This window comes from Camelina sativa, chromosome 11 (assembly GCF_030686135.1).
Source record: "Camelina sativa cultivar CO46 ecotype springtype chromosome 11, ASM3068613v1".
In the NCBI taxonomy this organism is placed as follows: Eukaryota; Viridiplantae; Streptophyta; class Magnoliopsida; order Brassicales; family Brassicaceae; genus Camelina; species Camelina sativa.
Window position 1 is genome coordinate 4,392,129 of NC_141890.1, and position 23,903 is coordinate 4,416,031.

The following is a 23,903-nucleotide window of genomic DNA, read 5'->3' on the forward strand; positions in this document are numbered from 1 at the left end:
AACTGTGGTACAACTACATTATATTTACATAACCTGGCAAATTTATTTTCGTGGTACAACTGATTGTAACAAGAACAACTGTGGTACAACTACGTTAAAGTTTGAACTTTAAAATTAAGGATTTAAAAAAAAAATTAAACTTAACTACATTGTTACTGAATACAAACAGAACAACTATAGAGCAAATACTATGGTCACTTTGACCACGTTAGATTTTATGATCACTTTGATACTCCTACATAGAACAAATATTCCTAATACTTTGATGGTCACTTTGCTATTTTCATATATGTAATTATGTCAAAACATGTAAATCAGTTATTTTAGACATATTATCTTGTGAAATTGTATAAAATGTATTACAATTACCTAATATGAAAATTACAACTATAAAAATTTAATTTATTGTATGGTACTACTGGTAATAATGTAAAAGTAGTAAAGTACAACTATGTTTATGCTTGTACAACTATCTGTTTGAAGTACAACTAAATGAAATTTTTATTATTTTTCAAAACATGTGTTAAATGAGATTTGTTTTATTATTTTTTCAAAACATGTGTTAAATGATCCTTCAAAACACGTGGTAAATGAGTTATATGATATTCATTTTCATCCATATTAAATTCATTAATTTCAATTTAATCCATTTTTTACACAATTTCTTTTTAATTCATTTAAAATTCACTTTTAATACACGTTTTAAATAAATTTTGATAACTCATTTTATAAAATGTTCTTAGTTGTACCAAAAATATTTCAGTTGTACCTAAAATATTCCAGTTGTACTTGAAAATGTACCGAAAACATCCAAATACAATCCATCCAAACTAACATTCTTCTTTACCACATAACTATAAATTACTTTGCCGGTTCAGCTTTCTTCTTTCCCTTCTTTCCCTTTAAATCCTAATTTACAAACCCTAATTTTAGATGAGATTTTAGAGATTTACCTTTGAAAGAGAGAATGAAATGAAGAAAGATTTCAGATTTGATTAAGATGGTGAGAAAATAGGTGAGATGTTTAGTCGAAGAAGAAAAAGAAATCATTCAGTTTTTTTTTTGGTTCATCGGAGAAGAAAGAAGAAGTCGTTCAGTTTCAATATTTGAATCGAGAGAAAAAATGGAAAATTGTTAAGATCCAGTTTTAGTGGATAACAGGTAGATAACCCGAATTAAACTTGGTTGGGTTGGTAAATAAATAATTTTTTTTTTAGGTTTTATGGTTTGTTACCAATTTTTTCATTAAAAAAAAAAAGAAAAAAGAAAATAGTTATAACAAGAGGAAGATACAAGAAAATGATTTTTGAGATGAGGCACCAGATAATTAAATCCTTTTTTCATATTCAATTCATTTTAAAGGTGCTGCTAATGTACGAGTACATGGCTAATGGAAACTTAGGAGACTACTTGTCCTTTGATCAAAAAAAAAAAAAAAAGGAGACTACTTGTCAGGTTAGTCTTTTGATGATTAATTCAGAGCTATTTTGCATTGACAGAGTCAGTTAACTTGATAATCCTTTCTTTTGCTTTTTTTAATATAGGGAAAAGTTATTTATACTGAGCTTGGAAGAGAGGTTGCAGATATCATTAGATCAGCAAAAGGTTTGTGAGGCTGATCTATGTCTGTTCGATAAAATTACACATTCATTAGAATCTCTATGAACGTTCTGTTTTTTTTTTTTGCTTGATTGCTTCAATTAGGTTGAAGGACACTTTCCTAAAATGGCTGTGTAGAGGGCTACATTGAGAGGTATTAGCCTATTCCTTCATCGTTACCTCCATCTAACATTTGGTTTTGGTTTCTTCTATCAATCTAAGTTGAAAACCCAATGACAGATCACTGTGTAGTCATAATGTACAAAGATGCTTATTTGACTTTCGTTTATGTATATTATATTGTAATTGCATTAGCTGTCCTTTTGCTCTTGGTTAGTCTTTATATTGCATGAGAGAACGTAGTCCATACCAAAGGTAATCAAATTCATTTGCAGATAATGGCACATCTAGGCCTTCTTTCATGGATTACATTCGTAGGCCCTGTTTTTCTCGTTTTAGTTCGCGCTCAAGACCAATTTGGCTAGTTGGTACTCAGTATTCTTGCTTTCCAACTCGTCTATATTGGAAAATATGTTTTTGTTGATATACAGGTTTTGTTAGTATCGATTGCGGAATGCCAGATAATTTGAGCTACAATGATGAGAAAACAGGCCTGAAATATGGTTCAGATTTAGGTTTTGTTGTGTCTGGAATGAGCAAGAGCATAGTTTCTGACCTTCAAACACCTTCTCTCGAAAGACAGTTTCAAAACGTAAGAAGCTTCCCTGAAGCCTGAAGGTAAGAGAAACTGTTACGACATAAGGCCTCAACAAGGGAAAGGTTCCAAGTATCTGGTCATAACTCGTTTCATGTATGGGAACTACGAGATACCCGAGTTTGATCTTTATATTAGATCGCAAGACTTACATATACTGCATGTATTCAAAGATAACTCGTTAAGCTACTAGAAAATGCTGGAGACAGAGAGAGAGACTCGCAGATTGGGAAGGAGAAAGTTTTGCTACACTAAAGAGATTAGTGTGCAGTTAAAGTCGGGCACAAAAAGCACATCCGGTAGGTCGTATTGGTCATTTAACGTGAGAGTGCCTCGTTTGGTGGCCCGAGAGGCAGACCCATCAGGCTTGGTGACCGGTGAGGGAACGATGTCAACCACGTTAGAGAGTAAGCGTATATCACCAGTCATGTGATGTGAAGCACCTGTGTCAATAATAACATCAGTAGTTCGAGTTTTACCAGACAACTTTTCAGAAGACGTGTTCGGGCGTTGGGCTTGAAGAAGAAAAATCAGTTGAACAATCGGATCGGTGGTTCCAGTTGGAGACGTAGAGAGGTGTTGGAGCTATCATGGCGATTCTGTTCGAGCTACCAGTCGGGATAGCCATGAACCAAGAAGCACTCGCTAACGTCATGTCCTTGACGATGACAATGGGTGCAAGTCAAGGAAGAACGATCGCGGGAGCGAGGAGCAGAAACAGCAGCGACTTGCTGTGTATGCAGAAGTGGGGCGGCTTGGACAGAGAACCCAATAGTATCAGTTTTGCCAACGTCCTTTAAGCGAGAGGCATTAAGATTCTGTTCTTCACGTATAATCCGTGAATACATGATAGACATGTTTTCACCCAGGGTATCAATTCCCTATGCAGTTGTAGTACAAAGGGTTATCAATCCAAATGGTTGTCTATTGCTAGCAGGAAGGATATGATCAGAACTATACAAGTCAAGCCAAACAGATAGGGTTTTGATCTAACAGTCCTAAAATGAATGAAAGAAAAGAATATGAACAAAGAAACCACACGACCTAAGCACTCGATGCAAGCAATCGAGTACAGGATCTTGTGGGGTGATCGAGTAAGCAAATGGGATATGAACAGCTCGAGGTATCACTCGATGCAGGTTATCGTGTACCTGATCGGGTAAGTGATCGAGTAAGTAAAGAAAATGCAACAATTAAAATACGAAAGCTTCTAAGGATGGGGTAATCGAATCCTAAGTATCCTTGACCAGTACAGATGCCTTACATGCCTCAAGCAAACATTTCCTAGACAATGAATCTCTAAAACTTTGTCACCACACTCCCGCACTAGCAACAATCAACCTTGGTCACTTCCCTACCCAAATCTCGTTGGAGAAACATGACCAAGCAGGCATTAAGATCAATTCATTATTGTCAGTACACCCTAACTCATCTAATCCCTTACTCAGAGCGAGTGAACCTCTAGCATTGGTTGATTCAAGCACCTCATCTACACATCTCGGTGGTAAAACACCCTAGATCTAATCTCAACCTCCCGGTCTGTTGACAACATTAAGAACACCAACTTAGAAGGAAATCTATCAAAAATATACAATCAAACTAAGGCATCCTAACCGATCAAGAACACAAAATCATCTATCCCATCCCTAGAAACTTTACCACACTACTCAGACATAGTAACAAAGAACAAAACAACGAAATAGAGTGAAAATTGCATTGTATTAAACGGTAAAGATAGAGTAGAAAGAGTACAAGATAGAGATCTAAGAAAAACTATAAAAACTATGAAAGAAAATGTAAAAACAAAAGAAAAATTGTTTGAGTCGCTCAGTTCTCTCACAAAAGCTCTCGCTCTCTGGTTTGAGGGTCTGCGGCGTGCTCGTTTGCGAGCTAGGAGAGAAGGGGGTTTATATATGGAAACTCTTTTGACCTAGCTTTCCAGACCTGCCCGATGGTCTACTCGATGGGGTACACGAGGGTGAAGTCGGGTTACTCCTCGGGTGGATCTTCGGGTTGTTCTTCATGCTCTTGGATCCTCCTCGATCGTGTTGGGGTTCGGACTTGTTCTTCCAGCTCGATGGCTCCTTCGGGTACATGCTCGGGTTTGTCCTTGTTTTTCCCTATTTTTGGCTCTTTAGCTCCTGTTTTCATCCAAAATATGCGAATGCAGAAATGCAACAGCCTAAATGGTCTAAAAGTGAATTCCTATAGTTAATGACCTAAAAATGCTAAGTTAGAGGTATGAACAATACAAAACATGGACAAAAAAAGATGCTAAAAACATATAAATTAGAGAGTTATCAGACCCCCAAACTTAAATCTTGCTAGTCTTCTAGCAAGGAAGTAAGAGGGTGCGGTTTGAAAGTGGGGACTCATAACCTTTATGCTAAGCGAAGGATTCAAGCTATAGTCCTTAAAGATAGTTTAATGGTGCTAAGTTCAATCAACATACTTACAAATATTTTTCTATGCTTATTACCATGCATCGATCTAGTTCAACCTCCAACTAAAAGTAAAGAACATCTCTTTCACATCCAATTAAGTGTTTGGCGAATTATCGCAGATGGAAGGTGAATCAAGCTCAATCGGTTTCAAGGGTAAGGCTTTTTAGTAAGGTGGTTTCAAACAAATTCTTTGGGTGGTTTTCTCTCAAAAGAAGGAATGCTAGACAGTTGTGAAAACTATCTAAGACTGAGAACAATTTGGGCATACAAAGCTTAGCTCTTGATGATCTACCCTTTTCTCATTCACCTTTTTTATTGTATCAAACCCTCTAGAATTAAACTACCCACAACCTTGATTTTAACTCTCTTTTTTTGCTCCCTAAGGTTTAAACTTTATAATTTCTAGCTCTCTTTTTTTTTTTTTTTTTTTTTTATATTTTCCTCTCTTTGCTAAACTCCTAATATGAATATATATATATATATATATTTTTTTTTTTGAAGGAGACTATAGCAAGATCTTTTTTTTAATTTTTTTTTAATTAGAGACTTAGAGCTAATTGAGTCTAACCTTAGGGACTTTCTCTTCTTTTTTTTATTCCACAACCCAACCACAAATAAACATTCTATCCACCTATCTTTCAAAACCGAATCTATTAGCTAGTTCAAATTATAACTTAGCTAAATCAAGAGGCAGTTCTTTGTCGTTCTCAATACTCTCAAGGTTTCACAACCTATAACACAATGAAAGAGGCCTCACTCAACAATTCACAACAAGGTTTGAAAGAAAGGTTTGGGTTCATGGGTAGGACAAATGAATGGGGTTAAACGAAAAGATTGGTAAAAATGGAGTGCTAACCCGAGTTTAGAGTTATCATGAGCAAGTATTCAAGTTCCATAAGCAAGACAATTAAAGTTCAAATTAAATCCAATAATATAGAGATGTTCTAATGTTCAAGCAAGTGGAGGAAGCATTCAAACGACACAAGGGTCTAAGCAAAGATTTTTCATTTTTTTCCAAAGATTGATCTAGCAACAATGAACTGTGATTAAGAGCTATAGCTTCAATCCTAAGGTTTGATTTTAAACAAGGTAGTTTTAATCATTGTCCCCTAAGATGCATATGAAACAATCCTATATGAAACAAACTAGACTCAATTTTAATATGTAAATGCAACTACAAGAACACTTTTTTTTTTTTTTTTTTTCAAAATTTTTTTGGGTTTTTTAATGCACATAGATGCAGACTCAAATGAATGAAACTAGCATACAAAAATTTGAAATAATAAAAATAAGAAAATAAAACACAATGTTAAATATATTCTAGGACCCTCCCCCAAACTTAAATTACACAGTCCCTGTGTAAATAAAAGTTGGAAAAAGAATCCAAGAATCACACAAAATAATTTAATCTAAATGCAATGATATATACAAGGGTTGGATGAAATTGGTACCTCATGGGTTGGAGAAGAAGGAGGTTGCAGCAGCCTCCATACTCGCCAACGTGTAGCCAGGGTCGTCTTCGGCTTCAGCAGGTCCCGGTGTTTGCTCGTCAGAGAGCTCAGAAATACGCACGGACGACTTACTTAGGCCAGCATCCGAGGGGTTGATCGAGGGTGGGATCGCGTAGCTCATCGGGTAGGGTATCGGGTAGTACGACGGAAATGGTGGAAGAGGTCCAGAATGATCACCCGTGTATCCACTTGCAGGGTGCATCGTGTACGGCATCGTGAATGGCATCTGGTAAGGCGGAGGAAAGATACCTGAGTAATCACCCGATTGGGTGCTCGATGGGTGCATCGGATAGTTCATCGTGTACCCCATCGGGTTAGGCGTCGGATAAGCGTCTGAATGGCTTCTCCGTGATGCTTCAGGTCGGGTGATGTTCTCCTCAGCTTGGGGTTCGTATGATGATGCTCTGTAAGGTTCTGGAGGTGGCAGTCCTCGAGTTCCTCCTAGCGGTCCGCTTCTCCCCATCCAAGTCGGTGCTTGTGCCGAGGTAGGGGCTGAGGCACAGCTTGCCTTGTCTTGCAGCTCCTTGATCTGACCTCCCATAGTTTTTACTGAACCAGTAAGGTCCTTGACCTTCTTCACCAAAAACTTGTTCATCCTCTTCAACCATCTGATCCTCTTGTGGGCTTCCCTCACTCCAACCGGTTGCTTTTGAGAGCACACATACTCCTCAAAATCGAAATCCTCCGAGCTATCTCCCTGTCTCTGCCCGGTCTCCTCTCTCTTCTCAGCTTCGGACTCCTCCTCCGGGTTGTACAGCTCCTCCAAAGGTGGTGCGAAGTCAATGTTGTTTCCCAACCGAACCTTGGTGCATATGACATTAGGTAGGATCATTTGGGCAGCTCCGACGGTTGGATGGACGAACTTGAACAGCATCATGTCATTAGGCCTCTCATGGGCCAAAAAGCTCGCCAGCACGAGGTAGTCCGCATCCAGCCATCTCGGTTCGTGCACTATTCCCTTCAAGGGCACATCGCATGCCACCAAGATCGGTGTAATTAGTCCTCCAATGGAGACTTCTCCGCCTCCTTCTCTTCTTTTGACGGCCCATGATTTGAGGTAGAGGAATTGGTCGAGTAACACAAACACCATACTAGTATCCGCAACATCTCCTACTAGTGGTGAGCCATCCCTAGCGCTATCCAAAACTCCACACAGTGCAATGTCTAACAGCTAGAGCTCATGATCGTTCACATTCCCAGTCTCTTTTCTAGCAAAAAGAGTGCATGCAAGGGAATTGTGAAAATACCTCAAGACAGGGCTCCTTATTTGAGCGGATTTGGTGCTTGTGGACTTGTAGGGGTGCTTGTCTCCTATTGTCAGCCATAGAGACCTCATTTCCTCCTTGCTAACCTCCATGCCTTCTCCACTACCGGCTTTGAAGCCATATAGCTTCTCCATCTCCTTGAAAGTGAGCCGGTACTCCTTGTTCCTCACGGAGAAGGTGATGAACCCGATCCCCCCATCGGGTAGTAGAGTCGGGTGGTCCTCGAAATAATGCAGCTTCAAGGTCAAAAGGAAATGGACTGTCTCCTCCTCATATGCTTCAAGGTAAGCTCGCATCATATGGCCCAGGTGGCACATATCGAACAAAAACTCAACATCCCTAGCGATGCCCAATTGCTTCATGGTCTCATGGTGAGGGTATCGGGTACCAACAAAGCTCATCTTCCGGAAAACTTTGAATAGTCTTGCCGGAGTGTCCACCTCCTTCTGCTTCAGCCTCCACGAGGCTTGGCGTGTTCTCTCTCTCTGCTCCTCTTCTCTCTCTCGGTCCTCCTCCTCTGCTTGTTGATCTTCTTCCTCAACTGCTCTCTCAGCTATCCTCTCAGCCTTCTCCGAAGCCGGTCTCTTCCCTTTTGCAACCGCAGCTCTGTGCCTTGATCGAGAGATTTGGATCTCTCCTTGCTCTTCTTCTCCAGCATCAGAATCGACCTCCATGGGGTCGGTTACGGTTCTTTCGGATGTAGACAGGTCCCTACGTCGAGGAGAACGGCGAACAGCACTCGCCATTGGACTTGGTGAGCGAACTCGGTGGCATACTCGATCGGTTACTCGAGTATCTGATCGGGTGGTTGATCGGGTTGAGCATCGGGTTGGGGAGGCTAAACGTCCAGCCAGCGGTTGGGAATGTTGAACGTTTCCTCTCCCTTGAGACTCTCGAGCTTCGACGGCATCACCTCCGGTTGTAGCAGCGGTGGAGGTTGATCTTCTTCCCTTCCTTTAGTAGGTTTTAGCGATTGGCTCCATGTTTGAATCCTTGAGAAGAAAAAGGCTAGATCTCGAGGTTAATAGGGTTAGTCCCAAAGAAATCGAATAAAGCTTGAGATCGAGAGAGAATAGAAACTATGGAAACTAAAAGCTTTAGAGTTGAGAAAAGACTTATCGGTGGCAATGAGGGAGAAGGGTTTCGAAACCCTTAAGTAGGCTAGGGTTTGGTTGGTGGGCTTCACCGAGAGTGAGCTTCCTTGTGGAATTCGGACTCCACTCGCCACCCGAGTAGGGACACGATCAGGCGCGTCGAGTACGGTGTCGGGTTGACCCTCGGGTTCCCCAATTTCCTCTTTTCAATTTTTTTTTTTTTTCGGAATAATTCAAAAATAGAAAAATAAGATAAAACAAATAAATCAAAATTAAAACAAAACAAAAGATACCTTTGGGACTTCCTCCCAAGTGAGCTTGTTTAAAGTCACTAAGCTTGACTCTTCATGCTCCTTAAGCATGGGATCCAAGTGGAAGAGGTTTTGGAATCCTCTCCACAATAGCAGGCTGGTTCAGCACATTTTCCAGGTTTTGTCCAGGTTCTAAGGCAAATGTGGTGTTGACCTATTCAAGATGTTGCACCTTCCTCTGTTTGGTCTTAGTAGAAAAAGCTTGACCATCAATGGTTGGCCTCTTAATCCCTTTCTTCACATTGAACTCCATCTTGAAATGCTCACCATGCTCTATTCTGATCTTACCTTGTTTCACCTCGATCACAGCACCAACTGTTGCCAAGAATGGTCTTCCTAGAATTAGTGGATCGTTTGGTTCCTTGTCCATATCAAGGATCGTGAAGTCAGTAGGGACTTCCACTCTTCCAATTCTGAGAGGCAGATTTTCCAGGATCCCTATCGGATGCCTCACTGTTCTATCAGCCAGAACCAAATACAAATCACTGAATCCCATCTTGTTGGCAACTGACAGCGGCATAATGCTAACTGAAGCTCCAAGGTCGCACAAACAATTCTTGAAGATCCGAAGTCCTATCGAGCATGGCAATGTGAAAGAGCCAGGGTCTTCCAGTTTTTCCTCTATTCGCAGCTCAGGATCCAAGCACACTCCACTCTTGAGAATCTCAAACCCAATCTCCTTAACAACTTCCTTAACCTCATCCTCCAATCGAGCTGCCTCCTTGGCAATTTCCTCCTGAAGCTCGTGTGGGGGCAAAAGTTTAGGTGGTGGAGCCTTACGCCTAGCCATTAGCTCTGTTAGCACCTCCAGCTGGATGTCAAGTGCAGCATTGAATCTCTCCTCTAACTCCCCTTCTGCTGTTGCAGGTGGTTGAGGCTGATCTCGCTTCTCAACATCTACTCGATGCATCATCCGATCACCACCATCATGTAGGTCATCGGGTTCCACTTCGTGTTGTTCTTCAGTTTGTGATTCTCGAACCAGTGCTCGATCATCAACTCGATCAGTCTCCTCGGGTGAAGGCTCGGGTTCATACTCGGATATATAGTACTTGGCCTCATTTTTCATTGGGTGTTCCACATCCTCCCCATCTTGATCATCACTGTCCCCAGTGAGGTAATCCTCATAGTCATCATCAATAAAGATGGCTTGAGCAGTGGCATAATCCTTGGGGTTTTGAACAGCCTTACCTGGGAGTTGGTTAATCTTTGGAGCTGGTTGGTTGTTGTGGTGGCCTTCCAGGTACGTAACCTTATTGTTGAGTGATTCGTACTTGGCATTGAGATCATTGTATCTTGAGTCGATCTTATTGCTCATCTCTGCAAACCGTTTCGCAATGTCCATAGATGCTGAAGCCTGATTTTGAATCATTTGCTGAATGAGGCCGCGTAACTCAGCTTCTTGTGATTGGTTCGGCGGACCTTGTGGTTGTTGGAATCAAGGTGGTTGGTTGTAGGTTCCAGAGTACTGCTGCTTAGGGGCATAGCCTTGGCTGTACTGGACAAAAGGCTTCTGTTGGACCTGGTTCCCTTGAACTGCAGATGGGTAAGTTTGGTCCTGAGGATTGGCAACATTCGGGTTCCGATAAGACAGAGTCGGATTCGGCTTGTAGTTGTTGTACTCTCTGTTGTAACATCTTCTATCAGTATAGTCTCCCCATCTTGTTGTAGAAACTGCTCTTCCTCTGATAGTGCATGAACATGCTTCTGCTGGTTGAGGAGCTTATCGAGCTTGTCATTGAGGGCTTTCATGTCCCTCTTGTACTTGGCATCTTCCTCTCATATAGATCGCACAGAGCGATCATATTCCTCATTGTAGTTGCCATCAGAATGAGCCAAGTTCTCCACTAGGTCCCAACCTTCATCGGCATCCTCGTTGAGGAAGTTACCATGACTTGTGGTGTCCAACAACATCCGTATCTTGGGGACCACTCCTCTATAAAGTGTGCTCAGCAACGAAGCATTGCTGAAGCCGTGATGTGGACATCGAGTAGTGTATCCCTTGAAACGTTCCCAAGCTTCACTGAACGTTTCGTTGTTCTTCTGAACAAAGCCGGAAATGTCTTTTCTCAGCCTTGCGGTTTTGGAGTTGGAGAAGAATTTGGCCAGGAATGCCTTCTTGCACGCTTCCCAAGTGGTGATGGACTCCTTGGGGAGTGATTTCTCCCAGATGTGTGCTTTGTCTCCCAAAGAGAATGGGAAAAGCCTGAGTTTGAATCCATCTTCACTAACTCCATTGATCTTTGTGAGGCTACATAGCCTATCAAATTCATCTAGATGATCCAATGGGTCCTCCATTGGAAATCCATGAAACTTATTACTCTGTATCATCTGGATGAGACTACTCTTGATCTCAAAATTGTTGTTCTGCACAGCTGGTGGCACAATGCCATTCCGTTGAGTGTGAGTAGATGGAGCATCTCCTGCTCCTATATTGGTCCTTGCTTGAGGAGCTGGTGGACCGTTCTGAGTATTCATCGTCTCATCAATGATTGCTGGTTCCGGTTGAACTTGTTGTTGTCTGAGTAGCCTAGGTCTGTCGATGTTGTCGATGAAAGGACTCAGGTTCTGGCTACCTCTGGATCGTGTTTGCATGCACATGTAGGTATCCGAGTGTGTACAGGAGGGTCTACTCGATCCAGGTGATCGAGTGACGGGTCGGGTGGGTGCTCGGGTTGTACCTGAGATTCAAAACAAACAAAGCGAAAGCAAACAAGTCAGTTTCCAAACCAATATAAACAAAAGAACTTGATCTAGCAAGTGCTGAAATCCTAAACGTAGCAAAATGAAATCAACCAAATGGCAACGACGCCAAATTGATAGACATGTTTTCACCCATGGTATCAATTCCCTATGCAGTTGTAGTACAAAGGGTTATCAATCCAAATGGTTGTCTATTGCTAGCAGGATGGATATGATCAGAACTATACAAGTCAAGCCAAGCAGATAGGGTTTTGATCTAACAGTCCTAAAATGAATGAAAGAAAAAAATATGAACAAAGAAACCACACGACTTAAGCACTCGATGCAAGCAATCGAGTACAGGATCGTGTGGGGTGATCGAGTAAGCAAATGGGATATGAACAGCTCGAGGTATCACTCGATGCAGGTTATCGTGTACCTGATCGGGTAAGTGATCAAGTAAGTAAAGAAAATGCAACAATTAAAATACTAAAGCTTCTAAGGATGGGGTAATCGAATCCTAAGTATCCTTGACCAGTACAGATGCCTTACATGCCTCAAGCAAACATTTCCTAGACAATGAATCTCTAAAACTTTGTCACCACACTCCCGCACTAGCAACAATCAACCTTGGTCACTTCCCTACCCAACTCTCGTTGGAGAAACATGACCAAGCAGGCATTAAGATCAATTCATTATTGTCAGTACACCCTAACTCATCTAATCCCTTACTCAGAGCGAGTGAACCTCTAGCATTGGTTGATTCAAGCACCTCATCTACACATCTCGGTGGTAAAACACCCTAGATCTAATCTCAACCTTCCGGTCTGTTGACAGCATTAAGAACACCAACCTAGAAGGACATCTATCAAAAATATACAATCAAACTAAGGCATCCTAACCGATCAAGAACACAAAATCATCTATCCCATCCCTAGAAACTTTACCACACTACTCAGACATAGTAACAAAGAACAAAACAACGAAATAGAGTGAAAATTGCATTGTATTAAACGGTAAAGATAGAGTAGAAAGAGTACAAGATAGAGATCTAAGAAAAACTATAAAAACTATGAAAGAAAATGTAAAAACAAAAGAAAAATTGTTTGAGTCGCTCAGTTTGCTCACAAAAGCTCTCGCTCTCTGGTTTGAGGGTCTGCGGCGTGCTCGTTTGCGAGCTAGGAGAGAAGGGGGTTTATATATGGAAACTCTTTTGACCTAGCTTTCCAGACCTGCCCGATGGTCTACTCGATGGGGTACACGAGGGTGAAGTCGGGTTACTCCTCGGGTGGATCTTCGGGTTGTTCTTCATGCTCTTGGATCCTCCTCGATCGTGTTGGGGTTCGGACTTGTTCTTCCAGCTCGATGGCTCCTTCGGGTACATGCTCGGGTTTGTCCTTGTTTTCCCCTATTTTTGGCTCTTTAGCACTTGTTTTCATCCAAAATATGCGAATGCAGAAATGCAACCGCCTAAATGGTCTAAAAGTGAATTCCTATAGTTAATGACCTAAAAATACTAAGTTAGAGGTATGAACAATGCAAAATATGGACAAAAAAAGATGCTAAAAACATATAAATTAGAGAGTTATCAATACACATGATTCAGGGTAAGGGATCATGATCCGTGATGGTGGAGCGAATAGGGCGGAACCGTTCATCCAACCCGAAAAGGAACTGATGAACTTTATCATCCTCACGTTCTTTGGCAATGTCCGGAGCGGCTGCACAGGTACACGCCCGACTGGTCTTGTAGTTTTGCAACTCCTCCCATAATTTAGTGAGGCGTCCATAGTAAGCAAGAACAGGCTGTCCATCTTGCCAACAGGAAGAGATCTCGTCTTTGAGGAGTTGTCGTCGGACACCGTTGTTGGTGGAGAAACGCTGTTTGAGACTATCCCAAAGATCTTTAGCATCAGAAACAAAAGAAATCGTTGAACGAATGTTTGGATCGATAGAGGTTCGAATCCAACCAATGATCATCGAGTTAGCAGTCTTCCAAGATGATAAGTCAGGTTCGGTAGTGGGTTTTAGGATGGTGCCATCAAGAAAACTCGAATGTTTGGATCGATAGAGGTTCGAATCCAACCAATGATCATCGAGTTAGCAGTCTTCCAAGATGATAAGTCAGGTTCGGTAGTGGGTTTTGGGATGGTGCCATCAAGAAAACCGAGTTTCTGTTTGGCCTGGAGAGAGTTCATGAGCTCAATAGCCCATTCAGAGTAGTTGTGTTCCTTCAGAATGACCGAAGAGATCAAAGCACCTAGATTATCATATGCATTGAGAGTATAGGCAGAAAGAGTAGACACGGTGGAGACTAGAATCATCGTGAAGGTGAGTAGAGAGAGATACCGGTGAGAAGAAAAAGAAAAGTAGATGCGGCGGTCAAGTTATTGACATCGGTGAGTAGAAAAAAAAAATTTAGGTTTAGATCACAGAATTGCTTGCTCTGATACCATGAAATATTGGGTAAAAGTGTTGTGTTATTCATTCTCCGAAGAGTAGTATTTATACATACTTACATAAAGTCGGTTAGGGTTTTTCCTTGTATATGGTAAGACTAAATCTATACAATATATGAATGAATATTCGATATATATATCGGAGGCCCATTAATGATGTTCCTCACAATCCTCCTCCAGTTAGAGAAACAAAAGGACAAATGAGTTTCTTATGGAAATTCAACAAAGTAGTTTTACTACACTATAAAACAAAAAAGTAATGATGATGTTCCTCACAATCCTCCTCCAGTTAGAAAAACTGGAGGACAAATGAGTTTCTTATGGAAATTCAACTAAGTGAAGGAGAAATGGCTGATATATTTAGCAAGAAGAAACATACATTGAATGAGAAGATGGACCAAAAGAAAACCCTGAAAAGAAATTATACATGCAATGAGATCAACATGAGATGAGATGAGATAAGAAACTTGGAAGCGTATAAGTTTCAGACATTGAGAGAAACAGAACACAAAACCTTAACATTGTATGAGTGACGATCAAGTTTGGAGACAAGATCGGCCCACTCAATTGTCCCCCAAACCTCGCCTTCAGGGTTTCTCTTTAAGGAAATCTCAGCGCACCAAAGCTCCAACCTCTTAGTACCAGTGATAAGAAACTTGTGATGACTAGGAAATCTCTTCTCCTCGATTCTTGGGAGATACACCTTCCAGAAGACCACAATGTTCCCACGAGAGTTGCTGGTAACTCTGCTGAAACCAAAATCGGTCCAGTAAAGCTTCCACGCGGTATTAACGTTCTCAACACACAATTTGCCATTTAAACCAAATTTACACCAGTGATAAACATCCAAACCCATTACCTTCTTCCAATCCAACTCATCTGGCTCACACCACATTAAACTCCCGCGAGTACCAGTACAGTACAAGAGCCCCCCTACGGCACACCAGTCTCTTCTGTTTCCCCGCTTAGAATCCCGATTACCTCTTCTCCATATACCTTCACGCGGCAGGTAATAGATGGTTTGATCATCCTCGTCCACCGCATAAATTTTGTCTTCCATCACCACACTTTTGTCGATCGTACTTGTGTTCCTGCGTATCTCCGGATCCTCAGGTAACGGCAAGGTGTCCCAAGTTTGAGTCTTTGGATCGAAAACCTCTGCCCAGTTGGAGTTGGAGGAATCAACCTCTTGGCAGCCTCCAAACACGTAAATCTTACCATCTACCACGTTCGCCGCTGGGGACGCGCGAGCTACTCTCATGGACCGGATGCGGCGCCACGAGTGAGAGAGACAATCGAGGAGCAAGACATCAGAAGTGGGGTTTCCGTGTATGATTCCACCGATCACATAGATCCCATAACCTAACACCACGAAAGAGGATGATTCCGGAGGCTGATAAGGGTAGGATGGGATCGGTCTTAGCCTACGATTCACAGACTTGTTGGCGTCGTCATCTCCACGAGTACGGCGGAGGATGAACCAGCGTGGAGTTGGGTAAGGAGGTATGCTTAAGCAAACATACCAGTACTCGTCGGAACTAAAACCCATCAGCTGACGCGTGCGGTAGAGATCAGGCGAAACCACGAGAGAGCGGAGGCTCTTGGAGGTCACAGACAAGACCGCTCTGTCAAATCTCGAGAGGCGGGACAAGCAGTTCAGAGCAACATCGTGTGGTACCAACGATAACCTAGACAGAGACAGAGACGTCTCCTTCTCCTTCTTCTGCCTTTTATTGTGCGGCCGACCGGCGTAACTGGACATCGTCTCCCTACAAAAATTTCACAAGGAACACTTTTCTGGTTGATTGATTGATCTCCTTAATTCAGATTTTAGCGGCTGCTCCTTGGTTTGTCTTCTCCTTCTCGATGAATTGTGGGGATTGAGATTTTTTGTGTTTGTTTTTTTTGGTTGTCGTGTTAAACAAGAAAGGTTTTCCATAAGACAAAGAAGCTCTTTTATAACTGTTTTTCAGATCCTAGACCGACTTTGATTTAAAACAAACTTTAGTCTCTTTGTAATTCTTTTTTACAATTCCCACCACGATATGGATTTCGTGTAACATAATCCTCCAAATTTATTAAGTATATATCTTTTCCTTTTTCTCAAATTTATCCCCAATTCACAAAGCCTTTAACTACCTCTTTTTAACTAAACACACCGCAGTCCCTACTGTGGTCTAGTGGTTTCCGCGAGATTTTAACAATCCCGAGACCACTGTTGTTGACTCTGCACCCGCCGCCGTTAGATCCCTCCGCTAAACATCATCATATGAGGTTCTCTAGAGAACCTTTTTTATAATTCCAGTTTCAAAATTTAAACGTGCATAACAAGATTTATATAAATTGTTTATAAAGTTTTATTTTAATATTTTAAAATTTCAAATTCTATCTACATCATCTTTTTATTTTTTATCATTCAATTGATTAGATATTTTGATAAAAATTATATATAATTGATGACGCTAATAAAATATTATTTCATTAAAAAATTAATTTTAGTACTAAGAAAAAAAATTAAATTTCAGATACACAATTTTTTAAAATATAAAAATCAGTTTTGTTTTAAAATCAAATATAATTAAAAAATCATGAATTTAACTCAATGTCCATGCGAGGCAAATCAAACTGATGACCTTACATATCCTAAACCATTTCTTTGACCACCAGAAAAACGAAACAATTTCATAATCATGAATTTAACTCGTTTTCATATTTAATTGATCCTACCTATGTTTTCGTGTTTTTTATTCAATGTTTTCTTATTTTTCATATTTTTCTTGTCATATTCATTGTCAAATTTTGTGCTAATTTTCATCGTTACTTTTACCGTTTGGTTATTCGTTATACTCTTTTTCTTCTTCTTCCTCGTCAACTTCTTCCCATTCTTCCACTGAAAAACTTTTTTTTAGACTACCACACAACTTGTTAACCCATCAAACTCCAAGAACAAAATCATTTCTTTTCTCATAAAATTTGTGAAATTCATGAAGACCAGCATAGTCAACACATGCACCCAGTTATTGATAATTTTATCCATATACTTATTTGGTTTTAGATCCACGCGTTTAGAAACTTCTCAAACCAAAATCCTTACTTGATTTATAATATTTTAAAAACATAATAAAATATACTAATAATTATTTATTTAATATGAATCATATGGTATATAGAAATATGAATACACTATAAGAACATATTAATTATAAATAAAAAATATCAATTATATTATATCATCAAATAATATCAACCGTATCATATTATCAAATAACCGTAACCGTATATAACAGTAACCTCTTGAACCGTAACCGTATTTAAACGTAACCGTTTAACCGTTTATTAAACGATTCTGGTTAAGGTTAAAAAAATTTCTAACCATAACCAATGGTTAATAAACCGTAACCGTGACAACCTTAACCTTGGTCATGCATATGTATATCTAATAAAACATGTGTGTTTGTCGTCCATCTTTCTTCTTTAAACCTCAAAATTTGACTCAAACATCAAATTAAAGTCTTGTGATGTCAATCCTTTTTCCTTAGACCCAAAAGTAAAAAAATAATGAAAAAATATCAACTCATCTATAAAATCATACACAAAAATATGTTTTACAGCTCATAAGAAATAAAAAGCACAAATGTAGATAAATAAGATCATTTATGTTTTACATCAATATTTATAGGAAAAATTGCATTCTATTCTAGCACACTTTTACAAAACTTATTTACACACTTCTCAAGACAAGAGAAGGATATCTCAATTCGAGTCAGGTTCACGCTGACGATGGACCTGTTAGCGGCGGCGACCTCAGGTTTTACCTCTTTTACTCCTTTTGTCCCACTTTAATCGTTTCTATGCTGTTCTAGGATTATTCAACTTGCTTTGCAGCTGTGTTTCAGGTGATCTAGATTGGAACATTTAGACATCTTTCTCTTAGGTGGATATAGGAGTTTCTTCCTCTCAGTTATAACTTACATCTCTCTTATGTTGTTGAAGAACTCAGAGAATAATCATGTCCTAGCAATCTACCTTCTTCTGTCTAGTTTTTACTGTCCTTGTCTTGGTTGATTTCTTAACTCTGGCGTTATAGTAGAACTCGTGATTAGTATGTAAGTCTGCAATTTAGATGTCTAATTATATGTTAAGGCATTGGCATTGTTCCTAGACATGTGACTGTAGATGCTGCTGCTGCTGTCAGTTTTATTGTATAGATAGATTGTAATGTGATGATGACATTCATAAACTTATATGAAGTTCAGCTATGGATATGCAAGCTCTCCTGGTAAAAGATCTTCAATGGAGGACTTCTATGAGACTAGAATCGATGGCGTTGATGGCGAAATAGTTGGTCTCGTTGGTGTCTTTGACGGTATACATGTCTCTCCGATATAGAGGAACTTATGTGTTAATAACTATATCTTGCATGTAACAATTTCCAGTACTTTCTAGCATATGGAGAATCGTGTATCACTTATCATTATGTAGAATTAGACATATAAGTTCTGAGATTTCATATGGTAAACTGGAGATTTAGTAAGGTTCTGTTTCTCTTGGTTTATAGGAACCATAATTTGTGAACGTCTATTGATCAAATAACAGCCCTAAGCATTTAATGTCTTTACTTATTTTTTACATGTTAAGGTGCTCTAAAGAGGTCAATATAGTGATGTAGCTAATGTTTATATCCAGGTCATGGAGGTGCACGTGCAGCTGAATATGTGAAGCAAAATCTGTTCAGTAACCTGATTAGGCATCCAAAGTTCATCTCTGATACCACAGCAGCTATAGGTTATATTTCACTTATAATCTTGTTAGCCAGATAATTCATTAAGAATAGACCCAGCGAGGTGCCTTATTTATCCTTATGATTTTTTTACATTTGCTTGCTTCTCATTTCAGCTGATGCATACAACCAAACAGACTCAGAGTTTCTTAAATCAGAAAATAGTCAGAACAGAGATGCTGGTTCAACAGCGTCAACAACCATCTTAGTTGGTGACCGTTTACTTGTTTCAAATGTAGGGGACTCCAGCGTCAACAGCGTCAACAGCCATCTTAGTTGGTAATGCTTGTTCATTTTTATACCAAATGTTCCTGCTTTATCGATTACACGTTGCATATAGTATGACCAAGTCATTAGGGGTTGAATGTTAAGAAGTCCAAATGGAAACATAAAATGATAGTTTGTCAAACAGTATATGCAGGTCATCGAGTCATAACTTACCCCTCATAGTTATAATCACATGATAGCACTTGAATATGAAATTTGCAATAAGTCGCTCAGTATTGTATGATACTAATTTTTCTCTTTTGTCAAAGCTATTGATGTATCCCGAGATCACAAGCCTGATCAAAGTGACGAGCGCCAGAGAATTGAGGATGCAGGAGGATTTGTCATGTGGGCTGGTAAGAAAACATTTAGTGGAAACTTCTCTTCTTTTTTGAGTTTATATCAATTGCTTAATTGGAAATATGCTAAAAGGAACATGGAGAGTTGGTGGAGTTCTTGCTGTTTCTCGTGCATTTGGCGATAGGTTGCTGAAGCAGTATGTTGTTGCTGATCCGGAGATACAGGTATTGACTTCGCGCCAAAATCTCCTCCCATATATTACACCTAGTTATTACCAATTTAACTTAAACCTGCATTGGATTTCATTAAGTTAGCGATGGGGTAACGAAGTGACTATTTTGTGCTACCTCATACCCACATTATACACTATTTTTCTATAATAACTTCACCAGTCTTCCCTCGTTCACTCATATATGTATGGAATTTTCAGGAGGAAAAAGTTGATAGCTCTCTCGAGTTTCTCATTCTTGCAAGTGATGGTCTCTGGGACGTCGTATCAAACGAGGTAGAACTATTGTTTGATTTCTAAGCTTCCCTATTAAAATTTCCAATTATTCAGACTTGAAAACCCATCCCATCTCTGCTCAAATCTTATTTTCAGGAAGCCGTAGGCATGATCAAGACGCTAGAGGATCCCGAGGAAGGTGCAAAGAGACTGATGATGGAAGCTTACCAAAGAGGAAGTGCAGACAACATAACTTATGTCGTCGAACTCGTAGTCTTTGTTTTTATTGTTGGCTAAAAAAAAATATACAATTATAGTATTAAGCAAAGTTTAATTTTTTTTTATGTAGTATTAAAAGCAACTTAATTGGGGACCTTTGCAATTCATTTAGTATTGGTTACAAAGAAAAGAAAAAAAACTTGGGTAACAAAATCCCAAACTGAAAACCCAAAAACCCAATTAGAAAACCGAAACCCAGAACCGTAATTGAAAACCGAAACCCAGAACGGAAGGAAAACCGAAACTAAACTACGTGAGCCACCTAGCCGCTTCCGCAACGGTCCCGACGACCCTATACCACAACAAGACTTCTTGATCAGCTCCGCCGTTGGCTTCCCCGCCGTCACCTCCCTGTGCTCCGCCGTTAAGAACGCCAGCATCAATTCCTCCGCCGTTTAACCCCGGCTGAGAAGGATTAAACTTTGTTTACAAGAACAGTCGCGTTTACAAAAAAGAACTTGAGTAACAACCAATTAAGCGCGACTTACCCCACCGATACCACCTCCCTGAGCTCCGGCGTCTCCGCCGTTGTCACCGCCACCGTTGGCTTCCCCCTAAACAAACCCATCCAACTGACTTTAAGCAACACACGCCTAAACAGAACGCATTAACAAAAGAACAATCTAAAGAGTCTCACCCCGCCGCCGTTAGCACCGAGTCCCATGCCGCCGTTAAGAAAGCCACCGATACCACCTCCCTGCGCTCCGACGTCTCTGCCGTTACCACCGTTGGCTTCGCCCTAAAGATCCCATATTCCGACGTTAAGTAATACACTACACAGTGGCCTAAACAGAACGCACTACTCGATCCATCTAAATCTCACCTCGCCGCCGTTACCACCTCCCTGTGCTCCGCCGTTAGCACCGCCACCGTTGGCTTCGCCCTAAAGATCCCATATTCCGACGTTAAGTAACACACGAACTACTTATTGGCCTAAACAGAACGTACTTCTCGATCCATCTAAATCTCACCTCGCCGCCGTTAGCACCTCCCTGTGCTCCGCCGTTAGCACCTCCTTGTGCTCCGCCGTTTCTTTCGCCCTATCCATCCAATAAACCAAACAGATGATTCAGGAACAGAGGATCCGTTTCAAGAACAGAGGATTTCACAAAAAGATTCACAAGACTTACCCAAACTAAGTCGCGAGATTTCTTCTTTCTCGAGACGAAGCCGTCCTCTTTCCGTAGCGAGTACGAGAAAAGCTTCTGGGATGTCGTCTGCAAAGATATCTCTCTGTTCAGGAGTGAGATCCCCAAACCACTTTGCAAGTTTAGCTTCTTCACGCTTGCACGCGCGTTCTTCGCGGTAGTAAGTTTGGATTCTTCTACCAAGCTTCTCCTCATTGATAAGACCAGCCATATCTTTCAACCTTTTTCTTGAGAGAATAATAAAAGTGTTTTGAGGAAGATGAAGATATAGCGATGTGAGAGAGGTTAATGAGTAAAATAGTTTTCTCTCTTCCTTTTATAGGCGCGGTTTTTATAAGTTTCTTTTCTTCTTCTGAAAAGGGTAAATACGTCAATTCACATATGTTAGTGATAGATCACAGACGTCCGATTTATTTTTGCTGATGCGGTCAACGGCGGAGATTTATCGTTGTAACGAGAATGTTTTGTTCGAGTTCCATGTCAAACTAATAAACATTATGCAAAGGATTCAACAACTATAATTATTTAACACGTCGACTATTTTGGCTGCAAGAAGATGCACAAATCTCAAATACACTCTCTCTTGGTTCAAGCATATGGCAATACAATTTTTTCATATTCAATTCACTTTAAAGGTACTGCTAATGTACGAGTACATGGCTAATGGAAACTTAGGAGACTACTTGTCAGGTTAGTCTTTTAATGGTTAATTCATAGCTATTTTGCATTGACAGAGTCAGTTAACTTGATAATCCTTTCTTTTGCTTCTTTTAATATAGGGAAAAGTTATTTATACTGAGCTTGGAAGAGAGGTTGCAGATATCATTAGATCAGCAAAAGGTTTGTGAGGCTGATCTATGTATGTTCAATAAAATTACACATTCATTAGAATCTCTATGAACGTTCTGTTTTTTTTTTGCTTGATTGCTTCAATTAGGTTGAAGGACACTTTCCTAAAATGGCTGTGTAGAGGGCTACATTGAGAGGTATTAGCCTATTCCTTCATCGTTACCTCCATCTAACATTTGGTTTTGGTTTCTTCCATCAATCTAAGTTGAAAACCCAATGACAGATCACTGTGTAGTGTGTACTACCAATCAATCTAAAGATGGTTAACCATATCATGCCAAAATTGAGCAATAACTAAACCAAGTAGTTGTCCAATGAATATATCCGGTTAATCAAGGTCAGGGGCAATTCTAACCTAGTATTAGTTTGATTCTGACAGGGAGGAGAGACGGGAGAGTATCTATGGCTGCAAACGTAAGACCGAACATAATCGACACAGATTTCAGTCTCGACCAAATGATCGATGCCTTCTCTTCTAAAGGCTTGTCTATTCAAGATCTCGTCGTTCTCTCTGGTATATATATGTCAATGTTTCTTGACTATATGATGAAACCGGATTGACTATTTCATTCTACAAGAATTGACTAAACTGGATTGGTTATTTCATTCTACTTTGATTATATGGGTTAAGCTCTGTTTGAACTCTGTTTTCTTAATAGTTAATGTACGTTCAGGAGCACACACGATTGGGGCTTCGCATTGCAACGCATTCAATGGAAGATTCAAACAAGGCTCAAAAGGGAGTTTAGAGCTGATCGACGCGTCTCTCGACAAGTCATACGCAGAGACACTAATGAACAAGTGTTCGTCTTCAGAATCTTCGTCATTGACGGTGAGCAATGATCCGGAAACATCTTCGACATTCGATAATCAGTACTATAGGAATCTGGAGACGCACAAGGGTTTGATTCAAACGGATTCTGCACTGATGGATGATGATCGAACGAGGAAGATGGTGGAGGCACTGGCGAGTGATGAGGAAATCTTTTTTCATAGATGGAGTGAGTCATTTGTGAAGCTGAGTATGGTTGGTGTGAGAGTTGGTGAAGATGGTGAGATTAGACGTACTTGTTCTGCCGTTAACTAAAATCATTTCCGCTTTGTAATTAATTGTCGTTGATTAGTAATGTAACAATGTCTGGTTTGATTGGATTTTGGTTTCACAATTTAATTTTAAATGTATAATAAGGTTTATTTAGTTGGTAATTGAGAACAGTGATCGGCTGGACCAATGAAACTCTGGTAATTTTTTGATTTAGTCCTCATGGCTAGTCAAAACTCAAAACAAAACTTAGATTGTAAACTCAAAACTTAATTGTAAACTTAGATTGGTAATTGAGATTGTGATTCTGAACATTGCAATTTGAACATTAACATATGTAAAAAAAAAGATTTGTTAACACTTGTCAACTTTCATTCCTTCTCTTTAATCCTTCCAGGGTGACAAAACCGAGGCCAGATGTCAGTTTCTACTCAATGCAAACCGCACAAACACACTGAAAGAGTCTCAAAGCTTGTTGTTACCCTAAAGGCCAAGCTAGCCAACACACTCTTCTGGTCTCTCACCGGCAAACACACAATGACACAAGCATAGCTCATATAGCTGACGTATTGAATGGATTCAATGGAAACTTGAGTTTAACAATGTAGATGAGCTTGCAACTATGGCAACAGTCGGGAACGAACTTCATGGCCACAGGAGTAAATGGTTGTTATTTTGAAAATGGTAGGTCAGTTGTCCCACAGGAGAGATAC

The 23,903-nt window shown here is 40.1% G+C and overlaps 2 protein-coding genes, 1 non-coding gene and 2 pseudogenes across 4 annotated transcripts; 3 read left to right on the top strand and 2 right to left on the bottom strand.

The window, feature by feature from the left end:
- Nucleotides 1-2,560: 2,560 nt before the first annotated feature.
- Nucleotides 2,561-13,601, bottom strand: LOC147933625 (uncharacterized; annotated as a pseudogene).
- On the top strand, nt 10,909-11,015 carry LOC147933626 (small nucleolar RNA R71). The gene has a single exon (XR_015573298.1). It is a non-coding gene; the product is annotated as a small nucleolar RNA R71 (small nucleolar RNA).
- Nucleotides 13,602-14,564: 963 nt separating the features above from the next.
- Nucleotides 14,565-15,842, bottom strand: LOC147933627 (F-box/kelch-repeat protein SKIP6-like). The gene has a single exon (XM_087472273.1). The coding sequence runs from the start codon at nt 15,840-15,842 to the stop codon at nt 14,565-14,567; it is 1,278 nt and encodes a 425-aa protein (XP_087328399.1).
- Nucleotides 15,843-18,325: 2,483 nt separating this feature from the next.
- LOC104727630 (putative protein phosphatase 2C 59) lies at nt 18,326-19,956 on the top strand (annotated as a pseudogene). Its single transcript, XR_015571306.1, has 6 exons — nt 18,326-18,446; nt 18,767-18,865; nt 18,977-19,119; nt 19,354-19,483; nt 19,560-19,651; nt 19,858-19,956. The product of XR_015571306.1 is annotated as a putative protein phosphatase 2C 59 (transcript).
- A 2,566-nt stretch (nt 19,957-22,522) lies between these two features.
- LOC104727633 (peroxidase 46-like) lies at nt 22,523-23,346 on the top strand. Its single transcript, XM_010446725.3, has 2 exons — nt 22,523-22,662; nt 22,823-23,346. The coding sequence occupies exons 1-2, from the start codon at nt 22,551-22,553 to the stop codon at nt 23,233-23,235; spliced, it is 525 nt and encodes a 174-aa protein (XP_010445027.2). The 5' UTR covers nt 22,523-22,550; the 3' UTR covers nt 23,236-23,346.
- Nucleotides 23,347-23,903: the final 557 nt, after the last annotated feature.